This window comes from Opisthocomus hoazin, chromosome 2 (genome assembly GCF_030867145.1).
Source record: "Opisthocomus hoazin isolate bOpiHoa1 chromosome 2, bOpiHoa1.hap1, whole genome shotgun sequence".
Classification (NCBI taxonomy): domain Eukaryota; kingdom Metazoa; phylum Chordata; class Aves; order Opisthocomiformes; family Opisthocomidae; genus Opisthocomus; species Opisthocomus hoazin.
This window is the reverse complement of record NC_134415.1, coordinates 116,789,994-116,810,978: the sequence shown is the minus strand read 5'-3', so window position 1 is coordinate 116,810,978 and position 20,985 is coordinate 116,789,994. Positions and strand designations below refer to the sequence as shown.

The 20,985-nt window shown below is 44.4% G+C and overlaps 1 protein-coding gene across 1 annotated transcript; it reads right to left on the bottom strand.

Annotated features, from left to right (window-relative positions):
* Nucleotides 1-220: 220 nt before the first annotated feature.
* TRIB2 (tribbles pseudokinase 2) lies at nt 221-20,766 on the bottom strand. The gene is made up of 3 exons (XM_075414859.1): nt 20,478-20,766; nt 16,167-16,459; nt 221-2,563 (listed from the first exon to the last, which is right to left on the bottom strand). Exons 1-3 carry the CDS (start codon nt 20,745-20,747, stop codon nt 2,095-2,097), a joined length of 1,032 nt encoding a protein of 343 aa, XP_075270974.1. The 5' UTR covers nt 20,748-20,766; the 3' UTR covers nt 221-2,094.
* Nucleotides 20,767-20,985: the final 219 nt, after the last annotated feature.

Sequence of the window (20,985 nt, the reverse complement as noted above, 5' to 3'; positions counted from 1 at the left end):
GCCAGTTTCATTCATAACAAACAAAAATTTTTGATGAAAAGGCTTACAGTGTTGCCTTGTAAACAGAGGTGTTAAGCTTTCTCAGCTCACAGGTCTGGCAAGACCTTGTTAGCAGCACAAAAAATACTAGCCAAGTGATCCTAATGGAGCAAACTCCTGCCACACCTCAGACACTCAGCAAGAATACCGTTCACCACTGAAGTTTAGTTAAATATGCACAATTTTATTTATTGAAGAGATTAGGACAAAAACATTAAACCAAATACATGACAAAGCACCAGAGGCAGTAAAACCCCACCATGCACATCACCAGTCTTTCCTCCTATAAGGTACTTAGAAAATAAAAAAGAAAAAAAAAAGTCCTTCTTGACACAGCACCATCTTCAGAGTGTAAAAACATTACTCCTTTATATTCTTAGTTACCAAAATAGAACCAAGGCAGGTCAGCTGCAGCTAGCTTTGTCTCTTGATAAAGAACTGTGAAACATCCTCTTGAGAGTGGGACCATAACTTTCCTGCAAGGCAGGCAAATAGCATCCATACGTCAAATGCCAAGTAGCTGTACGCACATGCCACATACTATAATTAAGCACAAATTCAAGTAACATTTACATACTACAGAGTCCACATGTACCTACCCAAAAAACATGACCACTTCACAAAACGTATACAGGCAGTAATATCAGAACAACTGAGGTACTGGAAACACAAATATTTATATGCCAAGAGATTTCAATATCATACAGCAATATAAAAGCAGTAATAAAAACATTTGCCAGTCTAAATCAAATAAAGCTATCTAGAAAAAGAAGCTAAATAAAAAGTTATTTAGGGACAGAAATACCTGAACAGAAAAGAAGTGTGTTAACTACAGCATGTAACATGTCATCCCAAGTCAACCCGTAATTGAAGTACTGGCTTAATACATCACTACTGTGACATTTTCTTCAATAAATAGAATAAGTCTTGACAATACAAAAGGTGCATATTACTGTGTATGTTTCAAGAGGAATATCTGTAATATAAATGTTCAGCTTATTAATACCCTCTTATTTCTTATTCTGGACATAAACAAAAATCAAACCCAAACAATTCTTTTCGCAAGTTGAAAGGAATTCAAAGAAAAAAAAACCCACAATACTCTTCTTCAATAATAAAAAGCCCTCTATTTACACATGGGCAAGTCAGTTAAAGAAGAGATCGTTTCTCAGATAAAGACACAATTAAGGGCTTTCTGCCCTCTCTAGTCATACACGTGCAGCATGGCAGATATGGAAGCCAGTATCTCGTATCTTAAAAAAAAAATTATACAGTTTTCTCCTTTTTTTCCCCCCCTACTATAGCAGTAATGCATCTGGAAGTTTGAGTTATAATAGCTTCCTGCAACAAACCATTTGACACAAAACAGAACAGCTTGTTAAATGACAGTTACTTCCCCTTAAGGGAACAAAGCATTAAAATTTCATTTCCTGACAAGAATATTAAGTAGTTTATTTAGAAGAAATGAGCTGAAAATAGCTATCAAGAGACATGAACTGAAATTTTGTTTGTTTTTAGCACCCACTTTTCATGTCCGTCTTTGTGCACCTAATTTTTTTCTTAAATTATTCCCATTAATAATTAGACATCTGATTAAAAAAAAAGTTAGCCAATTGTACTTTCCCTGAATAATGGCTGAAGTTAAATATCTAACAGTGCGATGCCAAGATGTGAGCTGAGGCAAAAAAGTTTCTATTTGTCGTGAGTTACCACTATTTTTAATGGAACAGAAACAGGAGTGATACAGCTGCACCAGAATTGGCATGTGCAGTCTCCTTGGCTCCAAAAAGGTGAGAAGCTACAATTGCTCCATGCTGCCTTTTCTCCTCCAAATCAATCTAACCTGATAGCAAGCTCCCCCCGCCCCCCCAATCTGTCCCCATGCTACATTTGTTATATTAGCTCCTTGTGGAGGTTCCTTCTCAATCTGAGGACCTCTGAGTGTCTTTTGCTATCAAGCTAGGCTGATGCAGGATGTGATTTCACACGGTCAGGAAGGGCTCCTTCATGTGTCCATATCCAGGTTGTGTACCTTCTGAACACCAGTCTTTGTGCTCAGTTAAAGAACGGGTCCAAGTCTTCTTCCATGTTGACATCAGGCACCAGCTGATCTGATACTTCCTTAGCACCATATCCTGAATTCGATACATTAAAATCTGTAGAAAACCATGGATGGTCCAGAATTTCCTGTGAAGTCAGCCTTTCCGATGGCTCCCGACGCAGTATGCTACGTATGAGGCATTTTGCCTTGGGGGATAGAGTTTCTGGAATGTTAAACTGCCCACGACGGATCTTGCTGAAGAGGGAACTAGGCTCAATGTCATGGAAAGGATAGCGTCCAACTAGCATGGTATAAAGCATGACACCTAGACTCCATACGTCCGCTGCTTTGCCAGAGTAGCTGCCATTTGTGTTCAAGATCTCTGGACTCACATAGGCTGGGCATCCATGCTTATCAGAAAGAGAGTCATCATTTCCTCTTAAAATATAAGCATCTTCTAGGCTTTCCAATTTCACTCTAGTCCTGTGGGCAAAGAAACCAAAACCATCAAGGTAAGCAAATATCAAAACACAAATTCCTGGCTGTTAGAATTATATGATTATAATAGTAATACTCTACAAAATTCAACAATCACAGAAGTGCGTCAGTTTAAAATCCCACTCACAGCACTTGTGACAGATAATTGATACCATCTCTTCTATACTGCTTAGAAATACTAGAGACACATAGTGAATATTGCCACACACAAAGCTACAAGATTTCAAACACAGTTATGTCCAGTAAATTTATTAGTAAGGTCTTAAAAAGATATAAGTAACTGCCGTATTCATGTGTTTTGTAAATTTTACATAGACTTCATTTCCAATAGGAGACACAAACCTCAAGATTTTTTTCTGTGTTAGCTGCACTCTAATGCACCTGTGTAGGACTCAGGCCCAAATACAAGCCTAGCCCTAACTAGACAAGCTTATTTTGACACCTCCACACTGGCGAGCAGTTACTTGCACCTGCAATTCCACAAGGTTCAACAGGAACGAAATCGTCACTCTGACCCTAAACGATCCCTCTGATCAACCAGCAGTTTTCTTTATCCCAGCATTAAGGACAAGCAAGTTTGTTACAGATTTCAGTCTTCCTAAATAGACCTTTGGGCAAGGCGAGATCAGGTGAACTGAGCACCACCAAGATTACCAGCAAGCTTCTCTACCCAGCAGAACCAGAGGAGCCCCTCACGTTGGAATGAGCCGAGAGGCCAGCAAAGCGCTTGCACAGAGATGACAGGGATACCTTACCTAGGTTGCAAACTCCCTCCTGCCTGCAAAGCACTGTGAAGTTGTCACTGTGCTGCAATAATTATCTCTGCAAGAGAATATTCTTCTCTTACGGATATCACACTGGAGCAGAAAAAATGATGCCGAGTTGCTTGTCATAGCACTAGAGGAACATAACCTTTCTTTCCTTTTAATTCTCACTGCTAGCATCTGTAACTGTATTTAAAAACCTCTCCCTGTTAAAAGCATCCAAGAGGATTACCAACTACCCTTTAGACTATTTGGCAGCAATGGTTGGTTTTGAGAGCAGAATCACTACAACACAACAGGACCTGTCCAGCGCATCTGGATGGAAAAGTGACCTAGCAGCGGTGGAGGCTTTCTTTTCAACAACTGGGGACCGTAACTCAGCTTTGGGTATTACTGTCCTCATCCTTCAACCTCACCAGTCTGTATGACCACTCGTAGCTCTGCGTCAGGGCTGTGTTCCCATACCACAGACATTCACAGGCAGGGATCAAACTTCATTGCAGAAAGCAGAACTCACGTCTCTTGACCAACGCACGTCATTTGACAGGCATTAAAACAAGACAAGGAAAGCCCTGTTTCTTAAATGTTTACTGAAGACAACCTTGCTTGGGCTTGAGTTGCAAGAGACAGCTGGGCCAGCTTTGGCTTAGACTTAGTTCCAAGTCAGCTCAGCACTGATAAAAACTCCCATAATGACACTTGGACCTTTTCAACATCTAGAGACGTTTACTAGCAGAGGTGAAAGCCCCTTTGGCAACGTGCCTTGAATCAGGAAGTCATAAATACAGAATTCGGAATACCTGGCTCCCCAGCACAGCGTCTCAAGGCAGCTCCTTCTCTCCTCAAACAGGCCAGTGTTTTCTCCTCCAGTGCGGATGCTGATGGGTTTGCGCAACACACTTGCTTCCTGATTAATTACCCATTGCCAGGGCACTTCTCCTGGCTATGGACAACCCCCTCATTAGCACTCAAACAATACTTTACAGCAGCAATACCTCACACAGGAAGCTGGCTGCCAGGAGAAACTTAACTACAATTATCAAGACCACAACAATTTCCCTCTGTACACAGCTCAGAGGGTCCGTAACAGCAGAGTGACTAGAGAAGAGTCCTTCCACGATGCTCAGCTTCGACATGTTCCTGCACCTGCACAGCACAGGAAAAGCAGCAAGGAGAAACGCCCAGAGAGAAAAGCACACCAAGGAAGGCACAGAACAGAGAGAAGGAAATGAAAGGGAAGGCAGAGACATGAGTTGTGGTTCTATTTGCACTGCCCACCTCAGTTTTTCCATAGAAAAGTATGTGCAGCAATAAAATGGTGAGGCCAGCTACTCAAACATGCATTAAGTCACTGAAGTGCCAGACAGGAAAGCATTGACTCGCTCCTGCTAACTAACAGAAGCAGAAGACACACGGGGAACGGGGCAGAGCACGCTATTAATAAACAACTTACAGGGGGGAATTCACTCCCCACACACGCTCTCCTGCCATCTCAGTGTCAACAGTGCAAGGAAACACTGGCTACTCTCCCATCCCATCTTACGTTTCTGAGAGTTGCCAAAGAATTTAGAGAAACAGTTCAACAAGAAGCTTTTGCATTACAAGAAATCCCTGGAAATCCCTGATTTCTTATTTTCTACAATGCATATGGTATAAAACCACAACGAGCACACTGCAAAGCGTGTCAAAACAAAAAAAACCACCTGTTTCTCCAACAGGAGAAATCATTTCTTGATAATAAAAACAGAAGCCGCTCACAAAAGCCTTATCCCTGTGTTGATTTTCTTGCAAGGTGCTGCAGCCTGCAGCCCTCCGCGCGTGCTACGGCGGGTTTTGTTTAAGCAAGCAAACGGAACAACAGCTGGCCCTTATCTGCCTGCTCCTCCCTAAGCCGTGGCCAAAAGCAGCAAGCGCTCAGACCAGGTTTTTCACCCTGCTGAACGACAGGCTTCGAGGAAGCTAAAGGTCTCAAATGAAACGAACCCACACCCTTCAGCCCTTCTCCTCGCTCCTCGGCAGCCCCCAAACCCTCAACCCTCGTGTATAAGGGACACGTGGGAAAGGGCTCCTCCGCAGCGAGGCGATGCTCGGGCGCAGGTACAGCGCTGGGCACGCGCTTCCCTCACAAGCCGCAGGAGCTGCATCTCTCGAGCGAGCTGCCAGGTGCACGGCCTCAGTGCGACCTTCTCCCCCTCTCAGTCACCACCAGCAGCAACTCGGGTGTTCCCATTTCCCTTCCTAAGTTCGGGCGTCCTTGCAGACGGCGACAACGCAGGTTTTCCCTCCTCATGGCAAGGGGAGCGCAGGAGTAGGGGAAGGGCTCGCCCGCTCGGCACAGCCTGTGCACGGAGGTGCTTTTGCCGCCGAGGGCCCCGGCTCTGCTCTGCCAGAACCCCTCACCGTGAGTCAGCGCCAGGGCTGGGGAGCCCCACTCCATCCCGCCTGCTTTCACCAGTGACGGATGCCTTCACGTACCTCAGCCTCGCATGCAGAACACAGCCTGCAGTTGTACTCCAATTGGGTAATACGCAGGTGTAGACGGCAAGTCTCACTCCTCTTTTTACAGTCATTTCACATTTTTTCAGGCAATCAAAAAGGAGCAGCCTGGCTAAGGAGCTGCTATTTCCCAGCATGCAGCACCCCATCTCTGCAAGAAACAGCTTCCAGCTCCGTCTGGCCTTCCCTTCCTCCACGTTCCAAGCATTGCCTAGAAGAGCTCTGCTTTCTCCAAGCCAGAGAGCTTTTTTCTTTAGGGGGGGTGGAAGGGAACAGGAAAGAGTCTAAATACACAGAAATGCAGACACGCTGGGTGAGAGGCAATCTCTCTCTCTCTGAGGAAGCACCGAAATCAAAAATCCAGGAATAAGAATGAAAGCCAACAACAACAAACAGACCCTCAAAATTGCAAGTAGTTTCTGAGAATACAGAACCTCCACAGCAAAGGGCAGGGAGTGCATCCAATCGCAGAGTAACTGGACAACCCTAAATTCGACACTTGGCAGCCAAGGGACAGACTCAAAACCAAACACTGAGATGTGAAATCACAATCAGCTTTGAAGTGCATCCCATCACAGAGCAGAAAAAGGCAAACACAAAAATCATTCTTTTTTTTCTTTTCAAAGTCACATTCCTAAAAAACTTTCATTCTCTAAATAATTAACTCACATCACTCAGCTGAAAGACCCCGCAAGAGGAAAAAAGTTTTCCAAAAGCATCAGCATTTGAGTTCGACCATTCAAATGGTTGCAACAAAATTAATCCCTAAAGTTCAAATGTAAGCCACTGCCAAAGCCGGATGAGAATCACTTTGTACACATACTGTAGGGCAACAAAGCCTTTTGTCAAGGCTTACGTAATTACAGTACATAATTTCAAGTTTTAATGCAGACCCTGAATAAGCACTTGGAAAAAGAGCATTATGCATCTATCAGATCATTGATAAAACACTGCATTAGTCTAAAGCATTAAAAAAAATACAACCCTGAATCATGGCTATTTAAAAAGGGGAAGCTATTCTGCCTATGAATGCTTTCCCATTACTGGTGAATGAAACCACAGAAGTGCAATCAGAGGGCAGCAGCAGCACTCAGACGGGAAATGCGTCTTTGTCCCCATAGAAACCGTCAGGGAAACCCATGAAAAACAATACCACTCTGAATTTCTTATCAATATGCCATTCATTACTTGACTGCATTCAGACTTTGCTCTTCAGTAATGTAACAAAACCTAATCAATTAAACATCTTCCAGAAGATTCTTCAATGCAACCTCCTGAGTTAGCACCCATCGCTGGCAGACAGCTTTGTTGCACATCCTACACTTTTTTTTCCAGAGTGATTCGCATTATTCCTCCCTGCAGAGCTTAGGGGCTACTGGCAATCTACTACCCTGCCTTTTGACACTGAAACCAGGGCTGTAAGAACCCGCATTCACACTTGCTTTCCGAAAGCAAACACAATTTCCACACCATAAATCAGTGGAATTATTCAGAGGGCTCTAAGCTCATAAGGCAGGAGAAAAAAAGAAAAATCTGGAACATTTAAAGCAGAAATACTGACTGAAAGTCTGAGTGTTTCAGAGGAAAGTGTCTCCACCGCTCTGAATAAACAGTCAGTAGTACAGCAGTCCGTGCCTGAATCAATGAAAGCAGTTGCTTCTAGCCTGCCCCCAAAAGCCATCTGAATGGGAAATAACACCTGAACCACAGCTGAGCCACTGTTACCATTTTGGGAGCACTAACTGCAGACCAGACCCACAATTTTAGTCCAGCGTCATCCCTCAGATGACAGCCAGGTCAGCTGCTTTGGGAGAAGACAGAAGGAGCCACCCTGCTTCAGACACTCCAGGTACACCATTCATTTGCTCTTCAGGCTGGGTCAAAATTAGACGATCCAGATTTACAGTTTCTATGTAGCAGACTCATGCCTCCAGGGACCTGAAAACAGTCACGGCCATCCAAATTGCCGTTTTATTAATATGACTGCAGGTAATTATACAATGGCAACTTCTAAATGGAAGAGGTGCCTCACAATATTTGCCCTTTAATAAGGCTACACATAAAAAATGAAGGCACCCAAGCAATGCTATCTCATATTTCAACATTACTCTGACTGAGGCCAGGAAAGCCTTTCCCTAGGTAGAGGCACTAAAGCCATCAACTGCCCAGTAGATCAGGGATTGCTCCTGTGTGGCCAATAATTTACAGGTCATTTAATCAAGGTCAGTTGCTAGCACCCCATCATAAAGATGAGACGAGCAGGAATGCAGTCATGCCATTAGAGTCACAGGGAGTGAGGAAAAAAAAAAAAAGGAAGCTCGACACTGGAAACAGTTATCTTTTGCTAATTGATTTTTTTTAACTAAGGGAATCTCTCCTAAATAATGTAGAGGCAGGCTGCCGTCAGGGAGACGGCGAGATGGGGAAGGCGGCTAACGAAACCCCGCGCAGATGATTTGCAGCTCGGTGCAAAGACTCGTGCTGAACTCGGAGATACCCGCTCTCCTCCGGCAGCGGCCAGGCACACGGGATCAGAGGCGAAATGCCATGTCATCAATTTAAATCCGGCTCCTTTCACCATCAGATCCCTTCCAGTGCGCAACAGCACACAGCCTGGGAGTTCACCGCACAACATCCTATGCAACTTCAGGAAAAAGAAAGAAAACAAACCCTGCACGAAGGCTGTCAGACAAACCATCTCTTGCATAATGAAACGGGCTCAAGGATATGTTTTGAAAGACAACTGGGACTTTCAGGCAGTACACGTTTACAGGGTGAACCTCGTTCCTAAGGGAAGATGCCCTCACTGGTACTTCCGCAGAATGAGGAAGCCTCTAAACAACGACATATCCCCCACCCTTCCTCCGAAGGGATGCTACCAGCGCGCTCACCCTGCCCTCATCTCCTTGCCGACATGCAGGACCCAGCAACTTAGGGCTTGTCACTTGTTGGGAGCTAGCTTTTTTCCTACGGACTTCCACTTAAAAAAAAAAAATGCTCTGAGACAATCCCCTTGCACACCTCCAGGAAGGTCTGGGGCCTTCAAGACCTCAGCTTTACAACACTCAAATAGGATTGCTGGCAACAGCCCGTCGTGCATATCATACACTTAGTTTCTTCCACACCCTTGTAGCCTAAGGAGGCAACACTATCCCCAGAAAGCAGGCAGGTAGGTAGCAATGTGTGTGTTGGGGTACGAGCTCTGAAATCCAGTGCAGACCATTCCATGGAGGGGTTCGGTTGCAATACCATGAGGAGTCCATTATTTGATAAGCATCTGGCTCATGGCAGCTACTCCACCTCACACTTATCTTTTTAGATCACATCGAAGGTCAGAGTTTTAAAAGGCTCTGCTGTCAGCTGTATGCTGCGTTCACCATCTTTTCTAGGTCTTCTCATACAACACATGGTGAAGCTCCACAGGGAAAGGAGACCAAAGTTTTATTTTGTTAACATCACTGTATGTTGTGAAAAAACCCTTACACTTTCTGAGCCTGCAGTGAGTGCTCAGCACCTCTAAGGTAAAGCAGACCCATTATTTCACAATCCCACTGGAAACCTTTTGCTCAGATGTCTGTAAAACCTGTCTCCAAGCAATATACATCAACCAGAAAACAGGTGCTTAAGACTAAATATGCATCATATTTAGTCTTAATGGGTTGGCTCCCATTTGCAATCTCCACCTTTCCTCTCCCTCCCAAGCCTGAAGTAATCTCACAGTGTGAAAAGAAGGACAATTAGAAGAAAAGGCAGCAGAAGAATTTCACTGTGACAGTCCACTGCAGCTGCTGCTAGCTGGGCTCCCTGTCTCCCCTCCTCACCCCCAGCACACATCTTCAGTCTCCATTCAAAAGTCAACATGGAGCATTTTGCACAGAGCTATGGATGGAGGTTTTCAAGTCTTCAAAACCACCAGCTGTCAAACTCTTAATAGATGTCTCAAGAGACATCTACTTCCAGGGACTGCGAAGCACCTATCATTGGAGAGATCAATCCTGCGACCGGCATCCTGTGACAGGCACCCAACCAAGCCAACCACATCCGGCATTGCAACCAACGGTGTAACACTGCATTCAGCCAGAAGCACCTCTCGGAAAGTCACACAGTGTGGCCAGGGACTCCAGGCAGGACATGGGGACAACCTGCAGCAATCCAGCCCAGCCTAAAGGCAGGCCCCCAAGCAGGGCTTCCCTCCTGCTCCAAACATGGCACAGGGCTGCACCTCCACACCACCCATCAGCAGAGCTAGCGCATGAAACTGCAAAGGGGTAAGACTGAAGGAAGTGTAAAGAAGAAAAGATACATGTCCAACTACAAGCCAAATACCTAAAGCTAACACAGTCCAAGGGCAAAACCTGCTGCAAACTCCAGAGTTGAGTGCTACAGCAAAGGCCCTCACCACTCACGGCCTCACTGAAGGGCCTTCAGCCGACTCAGGGTCCACTGGAGCTCCCAGCCTCATTCCGGGGCCAGCCAGCAGCCAGCTTTTCCCTGGGTTTTGTTTTCATTTATGACCTTAGGGGCAGCACTTAACCTCTATGACTATCTATGCCCTGGGGAGATTTAAGCACTTCACAGGGCTGGCGTGATGTTCAACATCTGCAGATGGCCTCCCATGCCCCACTGGGAAGGGTGCTGCATCCTCAACAAACCCAAAGTGCGCTGCTCCCAGAAACACCGTGAGAAAACAGAGGCTTAGTAACCAAACCACATGAAGGCAAAAGGGAGCATGAACCCTCTGAAGAAAACAGTTGTGCAACTGCTTCATCCTTTATCCAAAGTCTGACAGCAGAGATTTACTGTCTGTGAAGAAATTCGCCTTCCGCCCCACATTCTAGGAAGATGCAAAACAATAAATTTCTGGGTTGAAATCTGACCTACAATTCTCCACTACTGAAGAAGCTGTGCTCTTTGGTCCTATGGCCCCATTCAGAGTAATGTGAATTACTTCAATGGCGTAACAGATGAAGCCTGGTTTTATTTCTAAATCTTCTGGTGTCTAAAGAGCACTCCTGTTCTAATTTTCTTTCACGTTAGGATTTTCTTTCTAGGACTTAGGGAAAGCATTAACTTACCCGTTCTCTACTGAACAGCAAGCAAAACAGCAAGTTCTGGCACCACGAGGAAAAAGCGCCTGATCACATTAATATTTGACAAATGCTGGGGAGTAAACTTACTAACTGTAAGAAAATGAAAGGTCTACTTGGAAAAAGGTCAGTATATGCATTCTGTATTTTTTTGTGGGATCAGGTTTGTCTTACTAGGATTGCAAACAACGTAACTAGGACACCTTAAAGCATTATCCACTCAAAGCTGAGAAATTCTAGAGAAAAAAAGAAAAAAAAACCCCACATTCTAAGAACACCGAATAAATGTTATGCTAACATAGGCTTTCTAAATTATTGTATTGTACTGGCTGCATTCCCCAGCGCAGAGCAAAATGTGTCAAATTCTATTTATTTTTATTGAATCCCACCTGCCTACCATTTCTCATATTTACTCAAAGAATACAGGAAAATTACAATATCTAAATACCAAAATTATTTTAATTTTCCCTTCAACAAGCATGATGAATGTACAAGGTCTTTAAGTTTCAAATATTACGACAGCTAATATTTTAATATAATTAAAGGCTTAAAAATGCACTAAAGAAATTAGTAATTCCCTGACAGCAGAGATGTTCTTGTATTAAGAAAACCATTGGAACAACCAACACAGAAACATTTGATTTAATTCTGAGATCTTTGAGGTGGCTCTTTCTCAAAGCATCTGCTATACATCAGACTGACGAACTGCTTTATCAACTACGCAGAGTGTATAGCGGTATTTTTAGCACAACCTCAAAAGCCCTGCCTGTTCTGCAGCATCGTTATGGGACACCAGCTAGGAGAAGGGCACAGCCACTCTGCGCAAGGGCCTACTACGAGGACAGGCTGTACAAGGAAAACTGTAAATGCCATGGCAAAAATAATCAAAAGCAAGAGCCCCGCAAACATCAGCATGGACCTGGCTTAGTATCCAGGACAAGAAAAAGCGACCGACATGCATGGAAGCAGAAACCATACAAACCCACATGTTTTATCTTAGCTTATCTCCATTGTTTTGGATTCAAGTTTTATTGATAAGTTTAAGAACTCAATATTTAAAACAGTCATGAATCTTATAGGTACTTCAGAAAATCCAGTGAGACCCAGCACAGCAAGTCAGTGTTGTTTTCCGTATTTTCCATGCTCTGAAAGTCACTGCCCTCATGGAATGGATGTGTTGCTGCTTGCTAACCAACTCTTACAAAACATTTCCAGCCTTGATGCAATGTCTTAGAAGTTCTGCTTCATCAAGACCAGCTGCAGGTTTAAGGAGCTTAACTCTGATATATCACTACTACATGACTGGCTATTTCGCCTATAGTTTACAAATGGAACCACAGACAAGCCTCCCCTCCAAAAACCACGAACCCCAGCTTTCTTTATACAAAACCAAAAAAAACCAGAGAAGACCTAAGGTTCTTGACAACACCAACACACACCATTTTCATGGAACGCAATTTACCATATCTTCAAAATTTCTGCAGTTCAGAATGAAAATGAGGTATAGATAAGAGTACCCTGAAATACAGACAGAATCACACAGAATCACAGAATGGCAGGGATTGAAAGAGACCTCTGGGGGTCATCTAGTCCAACCCTCCTGCTGAAGCAGGGTCACCTACAGCAAGCTGCACAGGACCTTGTCCAGGCGAGTCTCGAATATCTCCAGAGAAGGAGACTCCACAGCCCCTGTGGGCAGCTTGTTCCAGTGCTCCATCACCCTCAGAGGGAAGAAGTTCTTCCTCATGTTCAGACGGAACTTCTTATGCTTCAGTTTGTGCCCGTTGCCCCTTGTCTGGTTGCTGGGCACCACTGAAAAGAGTTTGACCCCATCCTCCTGACACCCACCCTTGAGATGTTTGTTTCCACACTGTGGAATTTTGGATTTAAGTGCTGATGTATTTACACACATTCAGTAGTAAGACCTAACACTCCATCACTGTCTACCTTTGATTTAGCACATCAAGAGAACTTCACTAGTAAAATTAGGACCCCTACAAAATGCTGAGCACTACCAGCCTCCAACATTCTTACTTCCCTGTTCATTACAGACATCCCACGGTGCTGTGGTTTGCAACATCCAAATAACATGCATTCTTAGCAGTGACATCAGGAGCAGCAAACAGCTCTCCTGACGCTGTCAGATCGGGAGCCTGAATCTTTGCAAATTCCAACTGTAATTTAGATAATGGAGTGAGGTAGAAAGAGTTTCAACGCTGTATGTACCAACCTGCAAAACTCCAGGAGCTCTGATTTCATATTGAACTTTCTATCACTAGGATCAATGGAAGGACTATGCACCAAGAAACGCTTTAACTGATTTTCTTTTTTAAAGGAATGGAACTGCTTCCATATATCCTTCACATTCTCTCTCGCCCTGCCAGTCTGGCAGCTCTCAGCTAAGAGCAGACAACTATCTTACTGGAAAAAAAAAAAAAAAAGCAGCGAGATTTCCATTCATGTGTTGCCTGCATGCTAGATTTCCGATTTCCCATCTTTTCTTCTACCAAAATAAAAGCAGTGAGAGTCTTCAGGAACAGAATGTTTCAAAGCAGCAGACACTAAAGGTGAACTGCAGAAAAACAGACTTGAAGAAATAGTTAGGAAAAGAACTACTGAGAAAGAGCTGCACTGAAGAACAGGCGACACGCAGCAGCAGAGTTCATGCACATTTCTCAAAACGTCATTTTCACCTCTTTTCTTCCTCCTTGGTTCATCACCAGTATCAAAGAGCAACAGATCGTGCAGCAGCCGTCTCCCAGGCACTGCCGAAAGGCAGGCTGCTCAGCACGCCAGCCCCAGCAGCCTCGGGGAGACGCGAGCTCGCAGGGGTGCAAGCAACATGCAAACTCCTCTCCGAGCCTGGAAGGACCAGGAAGATTTTTCAGCCTAAATAAAGCAGCGGATTGAAAGTGATGACTGATTACAGTCTGATGATCAGAGCATGTGAAAAAAGACAGTTGCCGTTTGGGTCTATTTCTATCTCACAATATTTCATCTCTGTTTATTTAGCAGAGAAAGGATTACAATACCGCTCTACTTACAAATCAACATTACATCCAGAAGAAAACCACATTATGATTATCTTAAAAATAACCAGCAAGTCGTATTTGACCTTTAAAGTAAATTATTGTATAACTGGAAGACACTGTTCAAAAGTGAGTAACTGTGTGATGTTGCAGGCTACAGTTACGTTAAAAACATTCATAAAAGCAAACACTGCTATTATAGTACGCACCACTCTTCTTGGGTGGCTAAAGGATTTGGCCCTGTGCCTCATGTTGCATTCAGTTCCTAGTAAGCAGCAGGGTAGGAGTTCACAGGCACTCAGCATGGGCCCACGTCTGCACCCACTGCACGGCTCTGAGCTCACGCTGCCTTTGCTTACAGCAGAAGGTGAGGGTGAGCCCTAGGGCTTCTCCAAGTCCTGTCCTTCATAGAAAACCACACAAGTTTACATATGTTCCTGGGGAGGGGGGGGGGGGTGTGTGTGGATCCATTTTAACATTAGGACGTTATCAGCTACAACAGAAAACAATCCGTCCCTCAACTATTTTGTACCAGTTTCCTCCTTCTCTGTAAAGGTGCTATAATAGCATTTAATAACTAAACTAGGAGTAAGAGTTATGAAAGTGCAGTTTACATCTATCTGCTTTGCATTTCTCTCTGAATGGACGTTAAGCTAGCTGCATTTTAGGCTTTTTTTATCTGAAGAGGAAGAAAGGGTAATCATATGTATTGGGGCTGCGGTAGAAAAATAAAGAATAGCTATTTGCTTTGCAGGGAATTGCCTAGAATAAATTAAGAAGTGAAAATGTCTTATTTTTCAGTTTGTGAAGAGATTAAAAGGAAAAGTTTATTTTGCAAAACTCAGTTTGTAATAGAATTTAAGTAGAGAATATTTAAATAGAATAGATGGTTGCCGTTTTAAGGCCAGGAACTTCTCTTTCATCCCTGAATTGCATATTAGTTTTTTTTCTAACTCTCAGATCATGGACTTATTGAGCCTGTAGAAAACTTATGTGCCTCGGCTGCTGCTTACAATTTCCCCAGACAGCCCCAAATGGAATTGATATGCACTGGTTATTTTTAACAAAGCTCCCCAGAACATTTTTTCACTCTGCAACAGTTTGAACAAGCTTTCAGACAATTTATAGGATTTAACTAAAAGGGAAAAACACCTCCCCACCCTCTACCAAGGCATGAAGAAACACAAAGGCAGGTTCTGCCCTCATTCAGTTTCATTTTTTTCATAGTGGTCATCTTCCATTTCAATCCCTCTGTGAAAGCCTGACATTAATGTGACAGTGTTCATTACCCTGGTGCTTTACGTGGAAGCTGCAAGCGAATGCATGATGTAACATAATGAAAACCGGTAACCACAAGGAAAGAGATACGACATTTTCACAGGTACCACAGTATAGCCGTGGGTCAGCGTCAGAAACAGCACTTCAAAAATCTACCTAGAACACCCAGCATTATTTCTTTCCCTGTCTTCCCATACTCCTTCTTCCCCAAATCATTTACTATCCAACTATTGAGAGAGGAGGGAGTGCAGGGAGGAGATATTTGGAAAAAAAAAAAAAAAAAAGGTAGTTCCCCAAGTACCACAACAGCTGACACCAAAAACAGGCACCCACACAGCAAGGCAGTCTTAGTCTTAGTATGATTAGTGACCACACAATACTCTCAGAAGCAGCATTCAGACCCTTCCAGCATGGGAAGCAAGAAGCTGTCCTCAAAGCAGTCCTCCAAAGCACCGGTGACCCTTCTCTCCAATCTATGCCAGCATTAACCACTTGGCTGTTCTTCCTCTTCATGCCTCCTCACTAGAACGAGTTGTTTTGGTCCCCAGCCCTCTTTAACATACTGGATCTCTTGTCCTTTCCTCTTTTAAGACCAGCAGCATATATGAGAGCCGCGCTCTTACACCAGACATGTATGCAGAGCCTTCCTCCAGGAGATGTCCCCTCCTTAGAAACGAGGGTGCTCCTCTGGGCTGAGATGCTGAGGCTAGGCACAGACACAAATGCCACTCTGTACTTACTTTACTCCAAAGCCTAAGCCAGAAGATAAAACAGCGCATCCATCTCATGATCAGGTTGCAAAGGAAAGCAAGGAAAGCTAACACCTTGTGTACCACAAAACGAATGGTACGGTGACAATGAAGGGTTCAGCGTCCGGCAACTCTGAATATCTGACCTCCGGCACCCCCACCTGTAAAGTAAGGGAGACTCTTACCTTTCCTCATCCTTGAATATAAACTTTCTCAGCTTGAGATCTCGCAGTACCAGTCCACCATCATGGCAGTGTGCAACAGCGGAAGCTATTTGATAGAAGAGTTTGGCTGCCTCCTCTTCTTTAAGCTTCTTGCAGGTGCGAACAAACGAATGCATGTCCCCATAGCTCCTTTCAAAGAACACATACGCTTTTGTCTCCCCAAGAATTATTTCAGTAATTTGGTTGATATTTTTATGCGCAGGCAGACAAAAACATGGTGCTAATAACTCCTGGTAGCAGCCAATATCAAACACCTGCAGGAACAATGACAGTAAAGCCAGGGTTAGCGTTACGAAGGACAGTGGAATTACGGTATATCTAGTTCTGTTAACAGAACCACCTCCAAGTATAATTTATGCCACTGCTGAAGCTGCACTGATGTGAACAGGATGTCACAAGCTCCCGGCACTGAGGACAAGACAAAACAGACTATTACAATCCCACACAGAAGATATGCGTACCCTTGACAGGAAAGGCTAGTCTTCGAAGCTCACAGCAAGAATAATTTCATTAGCTAATAGCTGATCAAATTTAGAACATAATCTGCATTAAGCTGTGAAGATCAGTGATGTATAAGGGCAGGACTCAGAAGGAAACGCGTTTATCTTCTGTTTTCCATCCAAATAAACTCATAGAGAATACGGCCAGTAGCTTTGTATTGAGAGAAGCTGTCACATTAAATCCACCCTGATATACACGGCACTCTCTCTTGATTTTAAGAGCCCGTTAGAGCTTTAAGGATTTCCAGGTTTAAAATATCATCTATTGCTATTCATATTTACTTCCTGCCTTTCTTTCATCTCTGACAAACAGTAAAGTCACTTTCACTTTCAAAGTCTCAGTTTTACAATGGCTGTTTATAAGATCAGAAGGACAACCGGGAAACAGCCCTGCCTGTCTGCTGGAGTGGAGACAAACACCCTTCAAAAGGCAAAGACAAAACCACTGAACTCCCTGCATCTCAATCAAGTGCTCCATTAAAAGCAAAGTGTCCCTTCACTAGTAAGCACGTTATCACTGATCTTATGAATGAGCCGTAAGAATTAAAAAGGCTGCTGGGAAACACAAATATAAAAAGTTACTATAATCTAGTGATGACGAATGAATCAGTATTTGAGTCAATTGAGAAATGCCCACATTACTAGAAGACTTCATTGAGAATAACAGAAGTCAGTGTGCCAAAAGAGAATAGGAGCAAAGTATTGATAGGAGCGATTTTTATTTTTAATTAGACCTGCTCCAGAGGTACTACAAAGCAAGGCAGTAGCATTCCCACCAGCAATATGCAACTTACTCTCAGGTGTTTTCTTACTTTGAATTTAAGGTAGTCGTGGGTCATTCTAACTGAACATAAAAATGAAGAACTGGTATAGGTCTCTAACCAACTGGTTTAAACTGCAATTGTTTTCCTTCCTCTAGTGTTCCAGTATTCGTATTCCAGTAGTGGGTATTTGTATCCTCTCCAAGAAGCAAACCTCCCCGCCTTCTATGAAGCTTTATAAAGCTTTGAACGCTGAGTGAGAGAGATACGGTTCAATAAAAATTTACCTGAGGCTTCAAAATCTGAGTCATTTAATGCTTCAGACCGCAATCCTAACAAACTCCTTCTGCAGCAAAAACCCAAGCCCCACAGAACCGGGACGTCCCCTCCTCACAAACCTCTTTTTCCCCATCCCATACCTGTGCTGCTTTACTCCAGTACATGCAAAAAACAACCTTAAAGGCAGACTGCCAAACAGATCCAACACATTTTATGGGGGTTAGATTAGCACCGAGGCATTCTGGTGACATGGTGCGCCAGGGAAGCAGAACCGGCGCGGGGAAGGGGTGTTGCTAAAATCCCTGCTGTGTAATTCATTCCAGAGGAGAATTCATTGACATTTGGATCTCAAAACTCATAACTACTACATTGTGAATGGCTCTTCCACAAAGTGGCTGCTATAAAATAAAATTAAAGCAGGAACATTTATGTAGCTCAAACCCTCATGTGAAAAAAAGCCTTTCTAGAACTCTCCCCTAACCAGATTATCCTGATATAAATTATTTACATTTTGTGGTTCTCAGAATACGTTAAGTAAGTAGGTCTGGATATGTAGTAGTACTATGGTTGAAAGGGGGGAGACTGGAAGCGCTATCATACTGCTACAGTCTAGAATACCTTTTATAAAGGGCTGCTTTGTATCCCAGCTTTTAAGATCCCTGGCCTCAATTCACAAAATGTCCAATAAGCTGTGGTTTGATTTAGTTCTTGCTGGGAACTGGAAGTGAGAAGTTACCATTGTTCGGATGCCACAGAGCCTTGAAGCAAATAACGGCATCTGTACAGTCAGTGGGTGCAGCCAAATGCATCTTGAGAATCACTAGTATGTGTCTGTTCTCCAAACCAATGTTTCTGCAAGCAATCTCTAAGAGCATCTTCAGTAAGACACCAGATAGCAGGTCGCTTAGCCGGAAAGCTACTTGACAAATAATAGTCGTGATACTGCAGGCATTTTAAAGCACGCATTAAATTAAGATGAGTTCAGGACTGACAACTGCGTATTCACAAACTAGCATTTCAGGCTAAGATCGTATTTTTGGAGCACAGCTAGAAGCAGTGCCTTGCACATATGGAAAAACTGATACTATTCAAATATCAGGATCAGCTCAAAAACACACAGCTTAAAGGGAAGGGAAAAAAAAAAAAAAAATGAAGTCCACTGTGTGAGCTGCAGTTATGCTGTTCATACCGTTATCAAAACAGTGCCTTAATCCTGCAAGCCAAACAGGAAACAAAGAAGCGCATAGCCCCCGCTTTACTACTCGCTATGCACGTTCACCGACAATTTCATGCAGGGCAGCAGCTTTGCAGGGCCTGTTTGTTTCATGAAAAGATGCCAATGTCCTAGAGTGCAGCACTGTACCACCACACCGAGCAGGGCTTTCATTCTAGAAATTCTCCTGTTCTGTTTCAGCTTAGTAACAAAGCATTCAGTTCAGCACGCAGTATTAGTCCTTTGCAAAGTCACGGGCCCTTTTCTCTAAATAATCACACAAAGTCCTAGGCTGCCTTAACACCAGGTTTTACAGCTCAATCAGTAAGCATATTTAAATTGCCATCTGAGCTCCAATCTTTACAAAGAGCAAACAGGAGCAATTATTTTCTCCTCCCTGGCACAGCCGAGTCCTTAACTTCTTATCAATCAAGTATGAGAAAGTATGAAACAGTCAGCAGTACTATCATTAATCCCTGGAATACAAATAAACTATAATACGTCTACTTTTCCATTTTGCAGTTAGTTTGTCATTAGAAATTTGCCCAAGATAGCCAAATGGCACAATTCCATATTTTGGGAACAATACAAACACCGCAGTGTGCATTGCAAGGTTGGAATTTGCTACGTAGTTATAAAAACTACTGCCGGGTGCTGCCTCAGTTTGCTGGGCATCGGTCTGGGTCACCAAAGACAACGAGAACTGCAATCTGGGAACAAAGGAAAATACTCCCTCAGCCCGAAAAAGAGAAAAACATCCCTCCACAGACGTGCACGCATGTGGTTTTCTTTTTCCCACGGCTCACCTTTGAATAGCAGGAGCAAACCGGGAGGAGGCAGAGAAAAGCAGGCAGGCTACAAAGAGTGGGATAGCTATTTTGTCTGCTCTTCCAAAAACCGTAGGTGTGCCAGTTTTATTCTTGCTCAGTTGTGCAATGGGGGAGGATGCTGTTTGCAAACAAGCTCCGCGGTGAGGGAGCTCAGGCTGATTAAATTCGATGTGGGTTTTTTTTTTTTAAATCACTTTGAAGACAAAGCTGATGGCGATGATCCCACGTACACACACTTCTCCATCCTCTTCCGTACCCCCCCGACTCACAGAACAAGGGGCAGGAAAATTCGAGGAAGCCAGCAGGTCCTAACACCTTAAAATTAGCTGGGGATTCCCTACTCCATTTTGAAAAGTGAGAGTGGGGAAGATGAGGCTTTCTTTCTCCTGATCTGAACTCGCGTTGAGACCTACTTAAAGGACGGCTCTTTCCAGAACAACATCCCCCGGGTAAGCGGCAGAGCTGGCTCCGGGCCACCGCTATAACATGGCCATTGTCTCCAGAGAGGGAAAAGTTACCGGATGCGCCTTTAATCCCGTCTCCCTCGCCTTTTGTTTCTCAACTGTTTAATAACTGAGCTGCAGGACGGCGCCCGGCCACCCCTGCGAGGCCCGGGGGACCCGACACGCGGCGGCAGGCTGACCCGGGAGGTGGGACGGGGGGGACACACAAGGGGAGAGAGACATTACCTTGCAAACCAGCTCTTCGCCGCTGTGCAGATGTACGGCTCGGAAAACGTGGTCTCCCTCGAGAGGCTCCAACAATAAGTATTTCCCGATGCAAGAAACGCAATGCGACAAGTTCGGGGTCTCCGGCGGGCTCGGCGAGCCTAGATTCGGGCTAAAACTCTGGCTTGGCTCGATGGACCGTATGGACGAGAGCTCCTCAAAATCCTGGGTTTTATTCCGCGGTCTCCCATATCGTGCTATCGTGATAGGGGTTGACCTTTGTATGTTCATGAGTATGGAGAAGACCAGCCGAGACGCTGCACCGGAGGCCTGGCGTGGAGCGCGGTCCCTCGCCCGTCCAGCTGCGGCTGCCTTTGTGTAGCGGAGGGGGGGGGGGGGGGGGGGGGGAGGCGGGAGCGCGGCGGCGGCGGGCGACCGGCCTCAGCGCCGCGTCCTGGGCACAGGGAGAGAGCGCTCAGCCCGCAGCCCTTTGTTCCCGCCGGCGGCCGAGCGCGGAGCGGAGCAGCGC